Source organism: Amphiura filiformis, chromosome 1, assembly GCF_039555335.1.
Source record: "Amphiura filiformis chromosome 1, Afil_fr2py, whole genome shotgun sequence".
Lineage (NCBI taxonomy): Eukaryota > Metazoa > Echinodermata > Ophiuroidea > Amphilepidida > Amphiuridae > Amphiura > Amphiura filiformis.
Window position 1 is genome coordinate 81,181,157 of NC_092628.1, and position 23,301 is coordinate 81,204,457.

At 35.3% G+C, this 23,301-nt stretch overlaps 1 protein-coding gene across 1 annotated transcript in view; it reads left to right on the forward strand.

Annotated features, from left to right (window-relative positions):
- Positions 1–23,301, forward strand: part of LOC140154518 (uncharacterized) — a 69,691-nt gene that overhangs the window by 1,590 nt on the left and 44,800 nt on the right. The window contains exons 2-3 of the mRNA XM_072177090.1: positions 3,004–3,176; positions 18,270–18,404. Coding sequence (XP_072033191.1) covers positions 3,131–3,176; positions 18,270–18,404 — 181 coding nt within the window. The 5' untranslated portion in view covers positions 3,004–3,130. The remainder of the gene's footprint in view (positions 1–3,003; positions 3,177–18,269; positions 18,405–23,301) is intronic.

Below are 23,301 nucleotides of genomic sequence, written 5' to 3' on the forward strand. Positions count from 1 at the left end.
AAATTCCCCGATAGCCGTAGTGCTGAGAAACAAGGGGTGGGCGAACCTGCCCCTAGGGCGAACACTCCCCGCTCTCCCCTATTACACTGCTCCATAGACAACGTGTTTTAATTTCGTTCTGGGGCACCTGAACGAAATTCAAATTTGCGATATTTTTGCTAAACGAATTAATCTGCAAGAAATATTTGGTACATAAACATTATGTAGCCAGAGGTATCCAGTGGTGTAAAAATCTCAACTTTTTTTGGGAAAAGTGGGGGGATGAGGCTGTGGATCACGAAATGCCCCTTTAAGATCTGTATACATTTTTTAAAATGTTTGGACATCACTTTTCCTGTTTAAAGCCATGCTGAGGAGAACACCCTCAAAATAATTTTAAATTCTGGTTTTTACACGATGGTAATGTACTTTAGTAAACAAAGCTACTCTGCAAAAATCAAGACAAAATAATTTTAAATTCTGGTTTTTACACGTTGTAATGTACGGTACTTTAGTAAACAAAGCTACTCTGCAAAAATCTTTAAAAAGAAGACTTTAGGTGCTGTAGTTTTGTTAAAATCCGAGTTTTTGAATAAAATGCAGGAACCATCGTTTTATTATTACGATGGAAATATTAGTCGAACACGTACACGGCGTGCAGGACATACATACACACACACATCAGAGGGTCGTACCGTATTACAACCGCTAGTAGTAAATTTAAATTTTCTTTGCTTTACCTTACTTGTACGGCTCAAAATTAAACAGGGATCGACGTATGTATCTAACAGTAAAAGCTAACCATTTTATGGAAAATAAATACTAATCTATTTTTACAGAAATATTATAATTATAGCTTTAATTGAAAGTTGCTTCACCCCTTAACAGAGGTTGCTCAAATTGTTAATGTTTCCTTTGGGGTGGTGCAATAATTATGTGTACCCCCTGGTTGGTGAATTCTCAAAATGGACCGACAAAATCGATCCTCCCTGGCTGTGCCCCCCAAAAAATCTTTCCCCCCTCCCTTTTGTGCCAAAAAACATTTCTACCCCCCTTTGACATTCCAAAAAATCTTTGCCCCTTGACACATGCAAGATTTTGGAGAACCCAAATTTAAAACCTTATATTTATTTTCAGATATACCCAATTTAGGATGTCAAGAATATATATTTTGAAATATAGCCAATTTAAAAGGGCATTTCGTGATCCACAGCCTCATCCCCTCATTGAGATTTTTATACCACTCGAAACCTCTGGCTACATAATGTTTATCTACCAAAAATTTCGTCAAATTTGAATTTCGTTCTGTTATACCAGAACGAAATTACAACAGTGGCCTATGGAGCAGTGTCATACACATAATCATGCATAACTTCGCTAACGCAAAATTGGAACCAACTGAAATTCTAGGAATAAGCTTTCTTCGTGGATATCTACTGAAAAATGTCATAAAAAGAGGATCCTAGGATCACGAAATCCTCCTTTACGATGTCAGAAATATTTTTGTGTGAAATATAGCCAATTTAAGGAATATATTTGGAGATGATAGCCAATTCCCGAGCCAATTTAGGATGTCAGGAATATTCATATAGCCAATAATAGTATTCAACTTCCTTTGTATTTTAGTGTTCTGAGCAACACACCAAAGTAGCCATATTTTTGGAACTGAAGTCTATATAAATTATAATTATGGTGGAGTTTTCAGGAAAACAAAGGTCTGAGAATGGGTTATTTGAGGTCAAATAACTGAAAACTGTCGTATGGGCATGAAACTTGGTGGGCACAGTCAGCATTTAGAACCAAATTTTTTTAAGGTCATTTTGGGGTCGTTCAGGGTCACCCAGGGGTCATCTGAGGTCAAATAACTTAAAACTGTCGTATCTGAGGTCAATTTAGTAAAAACTGTCGGATGGGCATGAAACTTGGTGGGTACAGTCACCATTTCGAGCCAAATTTTGGGAAGGTCATTTAGGGGTCACCAAGGGTCATAAGGTCAAATAAGTAAAAATTGTCAGATGGGCATGGAACTTGGTGGGTACAGCCAGCCATCAGCCAGGTAATCGCGCCCAGCCGAGAACCGCCAAATACGGGTAACCGCCTAGTCTATATAATAATACTGGTAGTCTGTGACTCTGTCTGTGAGTCTGTCTGTCTGCCTATTTTCTCGGAGTAGGAGTTGCACGTTCCCCAAACATGGTGGTTAAGTGTAACTTGTTCCGAGGCAGACCAAGTTTGCATTTGTTAGTGGATTACTACCCCGGGGACCCCATCCTGGGGTCTTCTCTCTTACTCCACCGTAGGATGCCATGGTCAGTCTCTCTTATTAACACCGCCTATTTTCTCTGAAACTAGGGGTCGCACATTCCTCAAACTTGGTGGGTGGGTGCATCTTGACCCCAGACAGAACAAATTTGTAATGGATAGTGGGTCAAGGTCACCGGAGGTCATCTAGGGGTCATCTGAGGTCAAATTAGCAAAAACTGTCATATGGGCATGAAACTTGGTGGGTATACAGTCAACATTTAGATTGATTTAATTTTTTGGAATGTCATTTTGGGGTCACCAGAGGTCACCAGTGGTCAGCTGAGGTCAAATTAGTAAAAACTGTTGGATGGGCATGAAACTTGGTGGGTACTTTGGGGTCACCAGGGGTCATCTGAGGTCAAATTAGTAAAAACTGTCGGATGGGCATGAAACATGGTGGGTACAGTCATCATCAGCCAGGTAATCGCACCCAGCCAAGAACCACCAAATATGGGTAAACGCCTAGTATTTTACATGTATATTTTGTCAAAAATTTAGTTTTTGGCCCTGTTATTTGCAAATTATTTGCATATATATTGCATATTTATTATAATTTATTTGTTATATTTATTTACAAATCTGTGTTATTTACACACCTTTGTGTGGGGGCCATCTTAATTACGAACCGTGTAATTCTAGTTAATTGATTGTCTTCACCACATGACTAATTATTTTAAGTTTGATAACTCCATCATCGTCATGGTTTTGATTTTGTTACAGATTTCGTACAAATTTGAATTGATTGACAGCACCCCTCCAGCCTTTTCTCTTGGATCTCTTAATTGTGCATCTCATCAATGACTTATTACGAGGCGATGAATGTCATCCTCATCCAAGACAGGTTGCAATGGATTTTAATCGCTCTCACTCACAAAATCTAGAGACGGGAGAAGGTGAGTGTATTATCAATGTATCCCTAAAGTTTGTTCGGCATGTAATTGGTGAAAATTATTTGGTTTTTGTTACTGCGATAAAGTTCCATTTCACGCTCGTGTAAATTCACATAAGCATTCAAGGTCAGTCATGCATTACGCAACACGCAATTAGCGTAAGTGCTGCGCTCAACTGTCCACGTCATTCAATATCAATACATGGATGTTATGAGTCTTATTTTTTTTGCCTATTATGAACCGAACAAACTTTAATACAGCTACCATATTTAATTAGCACTTCTGTTTGGGTTTGGGTGATATTTTGATTAACCAAAAATAATTGATTATAGTTTTTTTAATCGAGTACTTGATTATTTAAAAACACTACTTGTAAGCCTAATCGAAATATCAGCATTTTTATTTCATCGAAAATACTTGATCATTTTGAAAAGCAAATAGACTTTTAAGCAACTGGTAGGTGGTTTATTAGCTGAAACTACAACCAGAATAACAAGTTAAATAATAGTGGGATTCTATATGACCAATAATGCTCCACCTATTACAGTCGTGCAATATTCGAAAATAATTGATTTAAAAAAAATTAAATCAAAATTGATTGTTTTTAACAATCGCCGAAGCCTACTAATTAGAATTGTTTATATTTTATTTATAGCGAGTCATAAGACATGGAATTTGCTTACTATTAAAAAGCCTATTATTGAACATTAATACTTGGTAATTGAACATTAAAGCTTGAAACCTGATGTGATACTCTCTAAATGTAAAAGAGTAAAAAAGATTGGCTTCAGTGAAAAAGATGGGCTTCAATGATCACTCTAATGGAGTGAAATGGCAAGAGTAAAAAGTGACTAAAATTCACTCTAGAAGGAGTCAAATTCACTCTCAAAAGAGTGAACAAGGAGTGCAATTCACTCCCAAAAGAGTGATTTTTCACCCCATTGGAGTGATCACTGTAGGCAATCCATAAAAGAGTTGAAATTTGACTCCTTTATAGAGTATTTATTTATGCTCATCCTGGAAATTCAAGCGAGCAATTATTGTCCATTGGTAAAGAATTCATGTTGGCATTGGTAAACATGCCAGTTGTGGCCGAGCAGAAAGAATGAAAAGGTCTTAAAAGTGCTTTTGTAGGATTCTTGATAACTCAAAGTGCTTTTTGCGGGATGTCAGGAATTTCTTCAGATAGCAATTTAATAACATTTCTTGTAAGAACAGAGGAAACTCTCTGCAATTCAACAACAACTTTACCCCCTACTGGCACCAAATGTAGCGGAACCGGCCTTCGGTATAAGGTAGTGATCGGCAAAGTTAAGAATGTCAGGAATTTCTTCAGATAGCAATTTACAATGTACCGGTAATAGTGTTTCTTATAAGAACACAGGAAACTCTCTGTAATCCAACAACAACTTTACCCCCTGCTGGCACCAAATGTAGTGGAACCGGTCTTTGGTATAGGGTAGCGATCGACGAATATAAGGTTTATGATGCGGTGGGTGTACGGACCATAACATACATTCCCTAAATCTACATGTAGGTCATCTTTTAGGCTGTACAAATGTAGTACATTATGACTGAGAGAGACATGAGACTTTCAATAATTGGACAAGAGTCTTTCTGCATTTGTAATTAATCATGAATTCAAGCAAGATGAGTCATTGAATTCTTAAACACTTGAGAATGTTTCTGCAATCTTATTGGTTCTAACCTGTGTGATATGCATTTTCAAGCTGATTCCAAATAGAGAGTTAACCAACAATATTTACTATTCAAAGAAATTAACTCACTTGTGTGTAAAGTATAAACACTGATATTCAAAAGTATCTCATTTTGGAAAATGGATCTCATATTTGTAATCGTCTCAAATTGAATAGATTTGAGAAGCAATTTGAGATCCAATATGAGATTCAATTTGAGTGACAAATTGAGATATCAGGGTGTGTGCATCGACGCTATACGCGTCCTCGCTATTTGAACCAATCGGAAGCGCATAGCAACGACAGGACTGATTGATTTTAAGCCCTATAAATGTAGGTAATTCCTCAAAAATGAAGGATTTGATTTGATTTGATTTTTTAAAATTTGAATTGAAGTGTTTATGAATGTGAATAAAGGAATTGTTTTTAGCCGCTGTTGTGCATCTATCGTCTCATATAACATGGTAACATCATTATTTTTAGCTTAAAACAACTCGGCTTCACCTTGTTGTTTTACTTAAAATAATGATATCGCCCGTGTTATATGAGACGATACACGACAGTGGCTAAAAGCAATACCTTTATTCTCTAATTATCCTGTGTAGTGTGTATGTATTATTTATACTCTGTGTAAATTGTTAATTAATTTTGAGGTATTATGAATATATTACAATCTTTTGTCCATTCATAAAAGAAGAAGCATAAAATAACGATATGAAATACAACAATGATAATAAAAATCACATAATGCAGGCGTTTGAGATACGACTGTATTGGTGACGTAGACTACGAATGTACATGATGTATATTTCAAGTAATGTCTCCATTACTAACGGATGTTCACATCAATCATTCATTGTTTACACAATGGTAGGAAATCCTTTGATGACAAGTTTTGAAACGTAGAATATATATATTATTCAAAAGTAACAAAATTTTAGAGAATCTCAGTTATAATGCTTTTGAAATACAATATTCATCACATATAAAAAAAAGGCTATAAAACGAGTTTGTCCCATGCACATTTTTGGGAGCAATTTTAAAGGATTTTGTTTGTTTATTTATGACCATCCACCACAAACCGAGTGTAAAGTTGCCAGTGCTTATATGCAGTGAGGAAAAATGAACAGCATAGCCAGTATATGGAATACTTAAAAGAAGCACTTTGTGATCCACAGCCTCATTCCCTCACTTACCGTCAGTGGTGTAAGTAGGGTTAGTAACGCCCGGGGTAAGAAACAAAATTGACGCCCTACGCCCCCCACCCGAGAATATCTTAGATGTGCCCCCTCTCAATTCTTTAAACAATTTTGGTTAGGGCTCATACTGAAATACCCTACAACGTTTTCACACAGAAAGAAGGCAGGATTCCCCTCGCTAAGCGCGCGCCTCAGGAAAGCTTGGTCATAAAACGGATGGATTATATGCATCAGTGATACACCCTGCCCAGGATTTTAACAAAAGAAGGCTAGCACAGGAAAGCTGCAGGGGAATTTCAATATGAGCCCTTACTAGAAGTTGAATATCGGTCGTAAAATGTTTTTTCAATTGATTTTGTGGTGAAATTCGCGTGAAGCGCGCGAAAATCGATGCTGAATTGGTCAATTTGGCGCCCCGCTAAGGGTGGCACCCGGGGCACGTTGTCCCCCTGTAGTTACGCCACTGCTTACTGTACTCCAAAAAAGTTTTTATACCACTAGAAACCTAGGACTATGTAATGTGTTTGTGCATAAACTTTCTTGCAAATTTGGCCGTTTGACAAAGATATCATCCAATTTGCAATTCTTGCCATCGACAACCCAACATGAGAACACTGTGGCCTATGGGGGCACTTTGTAATTGTGTAAATTATGAAATTCATTGCTCAAATTCATTTTAATGTTGGAAATTGTAAGCTTTTTTTCATGGATATTGAACCATATGTGACGTGTCATGTCAAAAGGAGACACTTTTGGGCAGGATCGTAAATGGAGAAATAGCCAAAAATCTGCCGGTGGGAGATTTTTTCACAATTTGGGTTTGTTGCGAATTTGTGATGTTATTTAATGTTAAAAATATTGTCTGATAGTTTCAGACCGGAATATATCTGGCATCTTGTATTTTTTGAGACATTTTTCAAGTTAATTCCTACTCTCAACATTGTCAATAATATTTTTAAAGGCCGATATCTCAATTTCCAATTTTATAATACCATAACTTCCGAACTCAATATCTTCGCTTAGGAATGTCCGATTTCATTGGGGAAAAGCGGCGTTGTGGAGCAAAATATCTCTATATTTAAGATATGTAAAAACCTCAAAATTAATAACCGGCCCAAAAGTGTCTCCTTTTGATATGACACGTCACATATCTAAAAAAGAGGATGCTCAAATCATACCCCTTTAACAGTAAAATTTATACTTTACACACAACCGAGTTAATTTCTTTGAATAGTAAATATTGTTGGTTAACTCTCTCCATGCGGGCGTCAAATGCCCAGGTCAAGTGCAGACGACAAGTTAAAATCAAAATTCAAAAATTTCAGAATTGTACATTTTCATTTCATTTTTATTTGGAATCAGCTTGAAAAATGCATTAAAATGAGTACAAACAAGCCTAGCATTGGTTCAGTGGTTCTTAAGACAGCTCTTGATATTTTGAGAAAATATCTCAAAACTTGGACTTTGACGCCTATATGGCTAGCACACAGAGCATTTAGGCAGTAAGCAATTCAGCGATCAATCAAACAACCTACTTGTGTCTGCACCTATACTATCTATTCTCATATATGGGGCTTAAATTGTCAAAATGAGAACTGCTCATCAATTATTTGCTGGATTTGACCAAACTTTCAATTTGCAAAAAGAAATGCCATAAACCTTTAATCTAGCGTTAGATTTAAACTAAATATAAAATAAAATGTGAAATAGCCACATTTTTGAAGTGCACTAAGTGCAAAAACCACTTTAAACAAAATATTTCTGCCTTTTACATTAATGTTATTTGGGAAAAAAAGATAGTAAGTAGAGGCCTACATTGTATGTGACCCTACAGTGCCTGACTAATAGGAAGCAAGACAGTTATGTGTCAGCTCTGAACAGAGTGCATTAGAGCTAATGGTCACTAGCTACATGGCACTTTTAATCCAATTCAATGTAGATTGGAAATAGACTTTTCTAGTTCACTTTGCAATTGAATTGATGGAACTGGAACTGGATTTGAAATAGATAGAACCACCATTGTTGAAATGGTCTATAACAACAGTACATGTACTCACACACTAATCTAAGATTCAACTAATTGACTTTATATTCATCACAGTATGAAAGATAAATATGGAAAAAGCAAATTGAGTGTTTTTATGTAGTATTAAGTCAGAAATTGTGTACATGTAAAACTCCACATTGACATTACTGGTTTCCTGAAAAACCATCAAAAGGGCCATATTACCATGGTTTAGGTTTTATTGTGATTGACAACTATGTATCCTTTGAACTGACAAGGTATACGTTAAGATGAAAATTGTGCTTTTGCATCATTACTCCTCAAATGTCATGTAATGTGCCCATGCAAATGTAATAGATTTTTAGTATGTTTTGTGTGTGGGTGTGGGAGTGAATCTTGAGGTGGAAATAAGGGTATGTTTTGTGCAAAACACTGAAGCTAAATGTCTAATTATTTAAATCATAAAATAAACAATATTTTTATGGTTTAATAGGTACAATAGCATATTTGAAATCCACTGTGAAAATAATTGTCTCAAAAAATGCCAATTTTCAGCAAAAAAAGACCAAAAATCATTTTTTTCTTCTCAAAAAACAAAAAAATGAATCTACACATAATTTTACCCTAAATATGATAAACATAAACTTTATCACTGTTTTCACCCCTAAATATTTTTTATACACTTTTGGCCGTCAAATGGTGACTATAACTTGAATTTTGTCATAAGTTAACATGAGGCAATTTGCATGATAATACAATAAAATAGATGATGGTATGAGTGGTTGTGGAATCGATCTAGAGACCTGTCCCTCTGTCATCTTAAGCTATCTTAGAAGTGTCTTCCAACATGGCTGCCATTTCGATTGTAATACCATTCCAGTTGGTTTATTGCATACACTCTGTATAAAGCCTACAGTTTCTAAGTGCTGTTACAAAAAGATTTTGCATTTTAAAAGGTGGAATTTAACTTGCTAAGAGTTATTCTTTGTGATAGGTTTCAATATGCGAGTCTTCTTGATTTGCCTGATATTTTCAAATTTGATAGTGTTATTTTATAATTATAAATTTGTCACAGCAAAATTAAATTGCAGTGAATTGGGATCTCTCTTTAATGTGGCTTGATATAATGGACTCAATATTGCAACCCTATCTTGTATCAAGGTATTTTTAAGGTGGTACTACACCCCCTGGTAAATATTGTGTGACTAATTTTGCATTTTTCTCAAAAAATAACTACACACTGGTAACAAAAGTTATGTATATTATAGGGGCAAGGAATCCAATTACTCACTGAAATTTCAGTGATTCAAGACAAGTGGTTCATTATCTATGTGAAGAAATGAGGTACATTCTAGCGGTACCTCTTTTAAATAACGTACTGCTTGTCTTGAGTCACTGAAATTCCAGTGTAGTAACTGGATTCCTTGCCCCTATAATATACATAACTTTTGTTACAATTGTGTTATTATTTTTTGAGAAAAATTCAAAAATAGTCACTAATTTATCAAGGGTGTAGTACCACCTTAAGGATAATTCTAATTGAGAAACCTCATCCCCATATTGCTGTCAAAATAGAGATTTTAATTAAAGCACAACCTTAATTGAGTTGTAGTGTAGATAGTGAAGCAATATACAATAAAGATATATTTAACCGTGATAGGCCTCATAGGTATTCTGGTTTTGCACAAAAGTAATTTTGTCAGAAAACAAGAGAATCTCGATAAAGCACTTGGCATCATTTCATTTATGTGATTGTGTGTGCGTGTTGATCACAATAAGTTGTTGAATTCTCTAAACATGTTGATATTAATAAAATTGTCCAATGTTGCTATGGTTACTGGCAGGTTACACATAACTCACAATATACAAATACCCCGTTTTTTTTTTTTTTTTTATATTTTAAAAGGTCAAATGTATAATAAAATGATTCAACGTGTACCTACAGTTTGTAAAACATGATTAAGGTGTCAATGTGAAAAGCAAATGTCACAAATTCTATGAGGCTATATTTGTATTCATAAAATCTGATTGAAATACCTGAAGCTCCCTCCATGTCTATTGAAATATTCTCACATAATAGACTCGCAAAGTGAAAGGCTATTGAGATGATATTCCAAGTCAACTATAGAAGAATATATACTATACTTGCATTCAAGCATTCTCAAAAGCTATCTAATAGAGATAGTTGGCAATGTACAAGGTGATCAGGAAGTTTCATACTAGTATATTTAACAGACTGGCTTATAGTCTGAATTTTCATGGGACAGAAAGGACATGTTTTCAACACAATTCTGCAGCTGAAGTATCTATATACAATGAGTGATATTTCAAATGCCAGCTGTCATTTTTCTCAAGAAACTATCATTTGTTGCTTTTTATGCTCACTTGATATCTTCTGAAGAGAAGTGATCTTAGGTAATTTTACTGCACATTGTCATTGAACAACATTGATATTTATGTTGCTATCTACTGAAGATAGCAAAATATGTTTAATATATGACACAATCTGATCCATTGGGCCAAATTCGGCAAATTTGAAACTGAGATAAAGGTAAAAATATGGAGTAAAAAAAGCAATAAAATACATAAGAAAATAGACATCAAAAAACATAACTTTAGAACCAAGTATGCTAGGCCTTTGGTGTTTTCAGTATATGAAAGCCTATTGTAAGTATAATGTTATTATCATAGTAACTCAATTTTCAAAAATGCTTCCTTTGGCCCCCATGGACCAGATCGTGTCACATATGTAGATTATCATGAACAGTATTACTGATGCTATGAGCTGTTGTCTATTGAAGATAGCATACTATGTTTATTGTATTTACTGTGTAAATTGTCATAGGACAATACTGATAATTTGTGTTGCTGTCTACTGAAGATAGCAAAATGTGTTTACATTGTAAATTGCTATTGAACAGTATTCTTGATACTTTGTGTTGCTATCTACTGAAGATAGCAAATATGTTTATTATGTAAATTGCAATTGGACAGTATTCCTTACTTTGTGCTGCTATCTATTGAAGACAGCAAAATGTGTTTACTGTGTAAATTGTTATTGAACAGTATTCCTGATACTTTGTGTTGCTATCTATTGAAGATAGCAAAATATGCTTATTATGTAGACCTACATCTACTGAAGATAGCAAAATGTGTACTGTTTACTGTATAAAATGTCATTGAACAGTATTCCTGATATTTTGTGTTGCTTTCAATTCAATTCAATTCAATTTCATAATTCAATTCAATTTTATTATAACCTTGTGGCCCTAAGGCCAAATTGCATATATTTTACTTGGTATAAAACATACAAAATCAATACATATATGAACAAATTACAACAGGACTAGAAAGACTCTAAAATAAAATAAATAAAATACATTGCACACAATTAAAGCACTATAATTGAAATGACGCACCAAACCAATCTAAAAAATTTAGAAATCCTCACTCAGGTTATTACATAACTCAAGCACTTACAAGTTACATACCCATAAGCAAACAAGTAACATGCATAATTACACACACAAACATACATAAAAAAGTACATAATGCAGTAAGCAGTTACCAAACAAATCACTCCTAAAATACTCACAGATTACTTACATAAAAATATGTATACCATCCACTGCTCACAGCATCCACCCACATCCCACCCTCTCCACCTGGAACATGAATATATATTGCACTTGAATATATATTCCGCTTTAAAACATGTCAAACATTTAGAAATACACATTTAAAACACTTAAAAAGGATAAATTTTATATAAAACCAATATTATTTCATAAAAGATAAAGTATCAGGAGCAATCTATTAAAGATAGCAAATATTGTTGGACAGTATATTACTTACTTTGTGCTGCTATCTACAGAAGATAGCAAAATATGTTTATTATGTAAATTTTCATTGGACAATAGGCCTGATAATTTGTGTTGCTGTCTACTGAAGATAGCAAAATGTGTTTAGATGTACTGCATAAATTGCCATTGAGCAATACTCCTGATAATCTGTGCTGCTATCTACTGAAGATAGCAACCTGTGTTTACTGTGTAAATTGTCACTGGGCAATAGTCCTGATAATGTTGCTATTTATTGAAGATAGCAAAATGTGTTTATTATGTGACTGTGTGTCATGAAGCTAGCAAACAAACATAATTTTTTATATAAAACCAATATTATTTCATGAAAGTCAAGGTAGCAATCTATTGAAGATAGCAAAATATGTTTATTGCGTTGATTGCAATTGGACAGTATTCCTTACTTTGTACTGCTATCTGCAGAAGATATCAAAATATGTTTATTATGTAAATAATTGGATATTACTCCTGATAATTTATGTTGCTGTCTACTGAAGATAGCAAAATGTGTTTAGGCCTATTGTGTAAATTGTCATTGGACAATACTCCTGATAATTTGTGTTGCTATCTACTGAAGATAGCATAATGTGTTTACTGTATAAATTGTTACAGTATTCTTGATACTTTGTGTTGCTATCTACCAAAGATAGCAATTTATGTTTACTGTGTAGATTGCCATTGGACATTATAACCCATGCATTTTGTTGCTGTCTACTGAATATTAGCAAAAGATATTTATTGTGTAGATGGGCATGGGACAGTATATTCCTTACTCTGTGTTGCTATCTACAGAAGGCAGCAAAATATGTTTATTGTGTAGATTAACATTGGTCAGTATTTCGTACTTCGTGTTGCTATCTACCGAAGATAGCAAAATACATTAAACATGTTAGATTGTCATTGAACGGTATTCCGGATACTTTGTGTTGCCATCTACCAAAGAAAACAACAAATGTTTATATTACTCATAGATTGCCATTGGACAATATTCCTGATACTTTTGATACTGTCTAGTGAAGAAAGCAAAATATTTTTACCACATAGATTGTCATTGGACAATTATATTCCTGATACTTTGTGATGCTGTCTACTGAAGATAGCAACATATCTTTAACATTATAGATTGTCATAGGACACTATTCCTGACCCGACACTCTGTCTTGCCATCTACCGAAGAAAGCAAAATATATTTACTGTGTAGATTTTCATAGGACAATATTTCGTATACTTTTTGATGCTATCTACTGAAGATAACAACATATCCTTAACATAGATTGTTGTAGGGCAATTTATATTCCTCAAGATAGCAACATATACATATGCCAAGAGATTGTCTACTTTCAAAATATTTCATGATTGATAGGCCCAGGTCTCCTCTGTATTTTGTACTTTCTGAAGTAATTATTGTTTTCACCGCGAGGTATTATGTGAACCACTCTATGTACCATTTTAATGTGATGGGAATTTTATAGGGACTGTTCTTACTTTCAACTCAAAATTATCACCATTTGTGAGAAAATCACTATAAAAAAGGAGCTGGCAAATAGCTCCACAACAAGTTAAATGTTAGAAAAAATCACACAAACCAGGATGCATGCTGTCACCATTATCAATTGCAAAACCGATAGACCTTGGTCGGTGCTATTAATAGTTTACTATGTTTTCACAAGAATGTGTATGACCCAAGTAATAACACAGCCAACTGTATGTCAGTGAGGAAGCTTGACACTTTATTAGACTGACTATACTTCAAAAGCAATTACATCTTTATATTACCCAAACATTTAACTTAGTGAATTCACACAATTATGAATAATAACTATTCAATTGTATTGTTGTTATATTATAATTATTCCAACTGCAAGTACAAATTTTAAATGATTGAATGTAGCAGTTTTGAAATTATATGCTGTTATCACAGAGTATGACTTTTACAATATTAAGGTAGAACCAAAGACTATCAACTCAGTTATGTTGTGTGTGTCGCTCACAGAGTTTAATAGTGTACCTTTGGATAATTTCGCTATGCCACTTGGCAAATACCCTTGTTTGCGTTCTGCGTGTAACATGTATCCAAAATCTAGGCGCCGGATCTAATGCTCAACATTAAAGATGCAAATTATTATTTGATTTTGAGCTCTTGCCAGGGGCGTAGCCAGCTTTTTTGGTCGGGGGAGGGGGGGGCAAAATAAAATTTAGGGGGCACAGACGAAAATAATATTACAGTTGTATTATACAATACATAGAGACTGTATGTCTTCCAGCTTCCAAAAAAATCTTTATTGGGACGATGTGCGTGCGTAACACGCAAAAATTTGGTATTTTACACTATTTTTGCCCATTTTCAGGATAGAAAGGGCTTTAATGCTACAATGTGCGCGCGTAGCACAGAATTTTTTTAATTTTACGCTATTTTGGCCTATGATCAGGCTGAATTTCAGGCTTTTCTCTTCTGATTTTCTCTTTTATTTTTTTTTGTCAGAGGGGCACTTTTTTCTTTCTGCCCCCCTGCCCCCCGCTGGCTACGCTTCTGGCTCTTGCCGAAAAACACCAGATATACACCATACATTTGCCATCCATGAGTGACAAAACAATATGGCTGATTTACAATAGCTTTACATATGGGTCAATTTTAAGTCCTTGCTTTTTTGGGGGTAATCTTTTGGATTTTGAGCTTTTGCCAAAAAAACACCAGATTTACACCATATATTTGCCATCCATGAGTGACAAAACAATATGGCTGATTTACCATAGCTTTACATATGGAGCAATTTCAAGTCCTTACTTTTTTTTGGGTAATCTTTTTGGATATTCAACATTAACAGTTGTTAAATTATGTACAATTTTGCATGCTGAATCGCAAATCATACGTTATATAACATACTTGTAAATAAAGTAGATACACGTATTAAGCAGTCAGTAGTTTGAGATTAAGATATAGATGCCTTTTTCAGTAATGGATTACATATATTCTAGAGGAAGGAGGTCACTAGACATCCGGGGGATTTAATAAGACATCTGCAACCTAACCATAGTTTGTACAAATAAGATGGTAGTCTGTACTTTTACAGTATGCTGAAGTGAAATGTTATATGAAAGCTTGAGCTTCTTTCTTTACAAAATATGTATCTAGTTTTTTAGGTATATTAGGGTGATGAAAAAAAAACCCTGTTCTACAGGCCTGACTGGCCTAGAATATGAGTTTTGGAGAATTTTTTTTAAAACTTTGCTAAAATCATGTAAAAGCAACCCATTGTTTAGATTTGTCAGATTTTGGTGAAATTTTAGGGTAATTTTAGCTTCCAGAAAAAAGCCTGTCCGCCCGTAAATCATTTTGTTTTGTTGCCTAATGTACAAAACGTACATATTAACTCCCTGTAGCTGGGAGGAAAAGCCGTCCATCATTTAAAAATTATGACCTCTCGTATTGAAGATATACATTTTTTGTCCAAAAATACCATAACTTTTTAGGTCTTTTTATTCTACATGAAAGAACATTAAGCCCTGAAACAAATGCACATTTAAAATTGTGTGGATTTTATTGGCGCACAGAGATAGTACCGTCAGCTGTATCACATAGTGACGTATTTGCAAAATGCATATTTCAAGAAAAATGCCATTGAAGTTTTTGCGAAATGTATTGTGCCTGTATTCTTAAATTATAAAATTTAGTTGAAAGAAGACCATCAAAATGATCAAGTTTATGCTATTTTAGTCATAAACGCTTCACTTTATTTGAGTATTCATCAAAGAAATAAATATGTCATTATGTGTGAAGTGTAAATCAGGAAGTTTTGTAAATTTAAAATTAAAGCTAAGTGAAATTTATTTTCATTTTTTTTGTTACTATTTTGTTTACAGTGTGGCAATGAAATAATAATAATCATCTTATTGTTAGCAGCACTTGTATTTACAATTGAATTATTACTGCTCTGATAAATCAATCAAATTTATTGCAATTATTTACATCTGGAAAACACTTAAAATTTTGTTGGCAGAGAGAATAATTGCAAACATTTGCAGACCATTTTGATGTTTGTATGAGTATATAATTGCAGTGAGTAGAACCTTGAGGAATCATATGTATATGTGTGTTTTTAATGCTTATATGTTTACAAATTAAAAACTCATAAGAGTATATTGCCATGGCAACTGATTCTCTATTTGAAATTGCTAACCATTTATGTCAGATAAAGTGTGTGCTTAAACTTTGCTCAATGGGCATAAAATGGAGGCAGATCAAATACATGAAAATTTTCAAATTTTTTTTTTTTAACAATATGTGCAGTGATTATCTAGGATTTATTCTAATACCAAAGATGTTATACCCAAAGATTGCCTATTTAAAATTGAACCCTACATATCACTGTGGTAAATCCGCCATCTTGGTTTGTTGCTCATGGAGGGCAGATAATGTACCTAATTGGCTATTCCAGTTGTAATCCACACTACCCCTGTGAAAGATTTTGGAAATATGTTCCACAGGGGGAGTATGCTTTTCTAATGTAATTGGTCAAGGTTAAATCATTTTAAAACCCAGTCTCCCCCTGTATTATGGCTTTACCTATATCTTCCACAACTGGAGTAGGTATTTCAAATAGAAGCACAGATATTGGAACACATTATCTGTGATAGAAGTTATCCAACTGTCTGTTCTATTTGAAACTCATATTCCCTCTGTGGAATAATTTAGCTAAATCCACAGGGGTTATTAAGTGTGGATTTTAAATTTTAAATAGCTAGCCCAATGGCATTCATCAGCAATTCAAGAGCCCGAAACAAAATTGAACAATAATTTGCATCTTTAAGCTTGAGCGTTTACATAGGTTTGCTTAGCAATAGCATGTGTTTTCGCACAACATACATTCTACATGTTACACATTGAATGCAAATAGCCACATAGCAAAATAAATCGGAAGTACATTAAGTTGCCTCTATGAGCAACATGCAAATGTGCAGAGTCCTCCAATACACTACAATACAACCCATTAATAAAAGAAATGCCTACAGGACAGTACAGGTAACAGTACTTTGGATGATAAAAGGTTGTACGATATTTAATGAGCTATTCCAGTTGAAATTCATACATGCCCTATTGAAATTATAACCTTACTCTCCCACCCATGGGGTGTAAATTTCAAATGGAGTCACCCAATCAGGTAATCTCGTTTGAAATTCACACTCCCTGTGTGGAAGATTAAGGTTATGTCTTCCTCAGGGTGGTATATTGTATGTATTCCAACGGGAATAGCCCAAAGCACTTTTATCTGTAGGTTTAGATGCCAACTGTGGGAATGGATATTGAGACAGATAATGTAACCTGAGGCACAACTGAAATTGGCCTTGGCCTGACAGCTACCATTTACTTTGACCCCTGTTTCTGACACAATTTGTCAATTTGCCTCAATTAATGCCTTCAGTTATTTCCAAGAAAGATGGACTGCATAAAAATGTGATTTCCTTGACCAGTGAAATCTTATGGAAATGTAATTATCAGTCTGTTGTGGTATTTTATTCATTTTTACCCAATAGGTAACTATAGGTTATATCATATAATTCAGTATTACTTGATTTGTTTATGTCGTCAAGTGACATTTTTGGAATGTGGATTGTTAGAATGCATGACGGTACGATTTAATAGTTAGATTGGATGAATTTGTTTTGAAGAGTGATAAAGTACATGTAGGCATGCTGAATTCGCAGCAGAAGTAGTAATGTAACTGGATTAATTACCATAGCGACCAGTTTACACTATTTTTGAATGTATTGCCCTGCACTAGACGTTAAGCTGTTCCTCTGCCTTGTACCATATTATCCAAGAATAGGGATAAATAAAGGCCTGGATCATAATTCTATAGAAATTTTACTTGTTGCTGAGTCTGTGTATGTTACACTTGCCCTGTTACACTTGCACCTGTGTGATTAGTGTGTTTTTCAATCTATGATTTCACACATACACAGTGATGAGCGCTGCCTGCTTATAGTGCAGGGCAATACATTCAAAATAGTAAACGGGTCCCTATAGTAATTCATCCTGCTACGTCACTACTTCAGTACTTCTGCAGCAAATTATGGTCTCATGTTCTTGTATGACACTAATGTTTAAAAGTAGTTGGTTCCAGAAGATCCTTAAGGGGCATGATGATACATGTGTGGCATTTGCTTATATAGTGTACCATATCATATTGTTTGAAATTAATTTCAACACCAAAGTGAACAGTGTGAATTTCAAGTTTACTGCTATAGTCCTATTTAAATTTGCATTTTTTTTAGATATGATTGCTTTCTGTATTCAAGAATCAATTTAAAATACAATTTCTGTTTTCTCTCTGCAGATTGTGACAATGTGCAAGAGAGTGATGAGCATCTACAGCAGTTGGCCCATCAGGGTGCAGCTACCGGCAACTTGTCTTTACTCATGGACGCTGTCAATCATGATCCAAGTGTCCTAGAAAGCCAGGATGATAAAGGTAAGGTCTGGGGTTCAATCCCATGCATATTTAGCACAGGATGCTATCAATCATGATCCAAGTGTCCTAGAAAGCCAGGATGACAATGGTATGGTCTGGGGTTCAATCCCATGCATATTTAGCACAGGATGCTATCAATCATGATCCAAGTGTCCTAGAAAGCCAGGATGATAAAGGTAAGGTCTTGGGTTCAATCCCATGCATATTTAGCACATGGATGCTGTCAATCATGATCCAGGTGTCTTGGAATGCCAGGCTGACAAGTTAAGGTCTGGGGTTCAATCCCTTGCATATTTAGCAGCTGTATGCGGTCAATCATGATCCAAGTGTCCTAGAAAGCCAGGATGATAAAGGTAAGGTCTGGGGTTCAATCCCATGCATATTTAGCACAGGATGCTATCAATCATGATCCAAGTGTCCTAGAAAGCCAGGATGACAATGGTATGGTCTGGGGTTCAATCCCATGCATATTTAGCACAGGATGCTATCAATCATGATCCAAGTGTCCTAGAAAGCCAGGATGATAAAGGTAAGGTCTTGGGTTCAATCCCATGCATATTTAGCACATGGATGCTGTCAATCATGATCCAGGTGTCTTGGAATGCCAGGCTGACAAGTTAAGGTCTGGGGTTCAATCCCTTGCATATTTAGCAGCTGTATGCGGTCAATCATGATCCAAGTGTCCTAGAAAGCCAGGATGATAAAGGTAAGGTCTGGGGTTCAATCCCATGCATATTTAGCACAGGATACTATCAATCATGATCCAAGTGTCCTAGAAAGCCAGGATGACAATGGTATGGTCTGGGGTTCAATCCCATGCATATTTAGCACAGGATGCTATCAATCATGATCCAAGTGTCCTAGAAAGCCAGGATGATAAAGGTAAGGTCTTTGGTTCAATCCCATGCATATTTAGCACATGGATGCTGTCAATCATGATCCAGGTGTCTTGGAAAGCCAGGCTGACAAGTTAAGGTCTGGGGTTCAATCCCTTGCATATTTAGCAGCTGTATGCGGTCAATCATGATCCAAGTGTCCTAGAAAGCCAGGATTACAAAGGTAAGGTGTGGGTTCAATCCCTTGTGTATTTGGCACATGCATGCTGTTAATTCATGATCCAAGTTTGGGTCTGGGGTTCAATCCCTTGCATATTTAGCAGCTGGATCCGTTCAATCATGATCCAAGTGTCCTAGAAAGCCAGGATGACAAAGATAAGGTCTTGGGTTCAATCCCTTGCATAGTTAGCACATGGAATGGATACTGTCAATCATGATCCAAGTGTCTTAGAAAGCCAGGATGACAAAGCCCTTAGGCGGTTAGGGTTAGGTTACCACTATCGAAACTCAGTATAGGCTTCCTTAACCCTAACAGGACGGTATACTACAAAATACTACTTGATATATGCGCTGTTCGTGCATGCATCCCACATGGTGTGATGATGCAATTGCCCTAAGTGATATAGGCACGGTTTCGCTGGCCAGCGAAGTCCAAGACCCGTACCAAAGTGTTGCCGACCCAGTGCCTGGCATGCGAGGGGTCTCGGGTTCGAATCCCACCCAGAGCAAACAACTTCTTTCCTTCTTTTCTCTCTTTATTCCTTCCTTCTTTCCCTTCCCGTCGCCAAAAATCCCTTAGGCAGTTAGAGTTAATCTTCCACACAGAACAGCTATGTAAGCAGTTAGCCAAAGTGCTGTCAAACATGGACTATAATGAAAGACAGATAAAAAGAATTTATCGCATCTGACGTCATCTGTCAATCAAACACGAGCAGGGTTTGTTTACAAATGTCGTGATGATGACTTGCTGAACGGCCTAATTGTTAATTTTGCACCTTCAAACATGCAAACCATCTCAAAAGTTAGGTCTTTATAGTAGGAAACTTTCTTTCTCGAAGGCACCATGTCAACAATGCCTATAGAAAAGCTGCTTTTTGCCTTGTAAAAGTATGTAATTTTTTGCCATTTTCTGCTATTCCTTTTCTCCGATCAGCACCAGATAGATCAGTCTTCCTTTTGACGCGCTATTAACCTGTGTAAACCAATCAAGGATCGTAATTGACAGTGACATCAGACCCGATAAATTCTTTTTATCTCTGTCTTTAATTATAGGTACCCTTGATAACATGGTTTGACAACTCTTGGATTTGAACCTTTGGGTTTTCCCTTTCACTCTACATTATAGGCAAGTTCATAATTATTTCCCAGAATGACCCCCTTCTCTTGCTCTACACGTGGGCAGCAAATCAACACTAACATAGCATAATGAGGAGGTTTCTGAGTCAAGATGTTTACCTTGGCCTTATTGATGCAAGTAAAAGAAAATCCTTCATCAGTTATTGTGTGTGTTATTTCAAGCTGTGCTTCACTGCTTGTCCCATATTTTGAATGATTATTTTACAGAGCCTCAGTGAGGCCATTCATAGACTACTGTAAATGTGATTATGTGGAGTAATAATCATCAATAATATCTTGGTGTAGATTATTCATCCAGTTGTTCAAAACATTATTTTGTAAATTAATCTAATACTGGAATTAAAATTTGCAACTCACTGTGCTACGTTGCGTCCGAAAACATCGGACTTCGTCAGGCATCTGATTGATGATGTTGTGACGTCAGATGTTGAAGTCCTGATGAAGTCTGATGTTTTCGGACATTAGCGTTGCAAAGTGAGTTGCAAATTTTAGTTCAGTATTAGATTTAATTACAAAATAAAATCATCAATAATAATAATGATAATAATTAATAATAATAATAATAATAATAACACTAATAATAATAATCATAATCATAATAATAAATCTTGCCAAGAGGTCACAGTATGTTGACTGAAATATTGCACAGAACCATCTTCTTGTAACATGACATTAAAATCCTACAGAAACCCTTTATAGCGTTAATTTCTTGTTAAAATCCATCACTTTCGTTTATAGTCCTTAATTGCTTTGCCTCTGACCAACCAACCTAGACAAATGGTATTTATTTCATATTTACGTACATCTTGAATCTGCTAAGACACGCCTGAGGCTAGCATCTATCTAACTGCTATAGCGTTATGAGTTACCTACAACCCATATTACCACTTCATTTTATATCCGCCACTTAATAAGTTACGGTGTTGCCAAGATACCTTGCATATTCACTTAAGCTACAGATATTGAGTTCAGCAGATATATAGACATTTAGTGAACATGCAGTATAAATTGATGCAGACAGACAAGTGGCTATGCAATAGTGACCAAATCGTATGAGGTACTTAAAAGAAATGGACACAATTCAGGTATCATTAAAGCTTATTACATGCAGTGTTTGCATATACATTTTGAGACCAAAACCAATGTCAGTTATTTGTAGTCAGTGGTATACGACTAGTGGCACCACCAAAGGGGAGGAGCATTTACCCCCCACCATTCCCCTCAAAAAAACATTGGGCTTTCCCCTCTGAATGCTCCCCATTCAGAACAAATAAATCACAGACAATAATCCACAATTTTGGGTTAAAAATGCCAAATGTTAGGCATTTTCCTATAAAAAATCCTGCAGCCCCCACTACTCAATACATATGTCTTCTTGTTTTTCAGGAAATGGATATAAAATTTCATCTTCTATCTTTATTATCAGTCATTAAACTGACCAAATTTGACCTTGCAGCACATTTGTAACATAAAATCAAAATTGCATTAATGCCAACATCATTCTCATTAATTTGTTTCAAGTCACAACGTGGTGCATTTTTGAAACTCAGCATTGCAACAATCGATCGTGTGGTAAAAGAGATAATTGTATTCCAATTTGAGGTTTTCATTACATGGTTAGCTCTAGTAAGAAAGCCATGGCTATTATACTATAAAACCTCTGGTGTTAGTGCTGTGATGTCACAGCTTACGTGCCTCTTCTCATCTCATCGATATGTACCTTGGTAATAGTCGGTATCTGGTGAGCGCTATGTGCCTATATGCCCGCACTAATGCTCTCGCAATTTGTTGCTTTTCACCTCTCTTTCTTTTCCTTCCATTTTCCCCTTTTATCTATACCTGTTCTCTGTTTTAATACATGATATCAGACACTGTGCCTGTAGCAGACCTTGCATCATGGCCGGCCTTTGCACAATTCTGTTGCCTAGCAACAGCTGCTGTCTTAACAATAGACAATAAATAGGTCAGATTTTGATTTGGCAAGAACAAGATTTGGCATTGATTTAATATATTGATTTTATAGTGTTCTAGGAATTCATTCCAAACATAAAATTACATTAAAAAAAATAGATGGAATGGAATTATTGATTCCTTGGACATTGATTTATTCAATTTTAATTTTTTAAACATTTTGCAAGGAGTATATTGTCTTGAATATAATTTTATTACAAAAATAACATTTTGTGTTTCCATATGTATAACCTGACAAAGTTATTAGTTTGTGTCTCTGCATTTGCAGCCGCCCTTTCAAGTAAAAAAGCAAAGACTTGTTTTTAAAATCCTTTATGTTCTCAGATATATTTGTGACATTTATTATTCGGTCTGTCCATTTAGAAAATGGAATAAAGTGTTTGACATTTAACATGTTCTTTCAACTATGCTGCTTTTAAAAAAGATGAAACGTCTGCTTGCAAAACGTCTGCTTGTAATTCATTTTATCATACAAAGGAAGGCTTGAAATATTGGGCTATTCCAGTTGAAATCCTTACACCCCCTATGGAAGACATGACTTTAATCTCTCACACAGGGGGTGTAGGTTTCATATGGTGCCACCCATTCAGGTAACCCCATTTGAAATTCCACACATCCTGTGTGGGAGATTAAGATTGTGTCTTCCATATGGGGGTGTATGGATTTCAACTGGAATAGCCCATATATTAATTATTAAACCCATTAGGTATTTTATAATGTCAAATTACTGCATA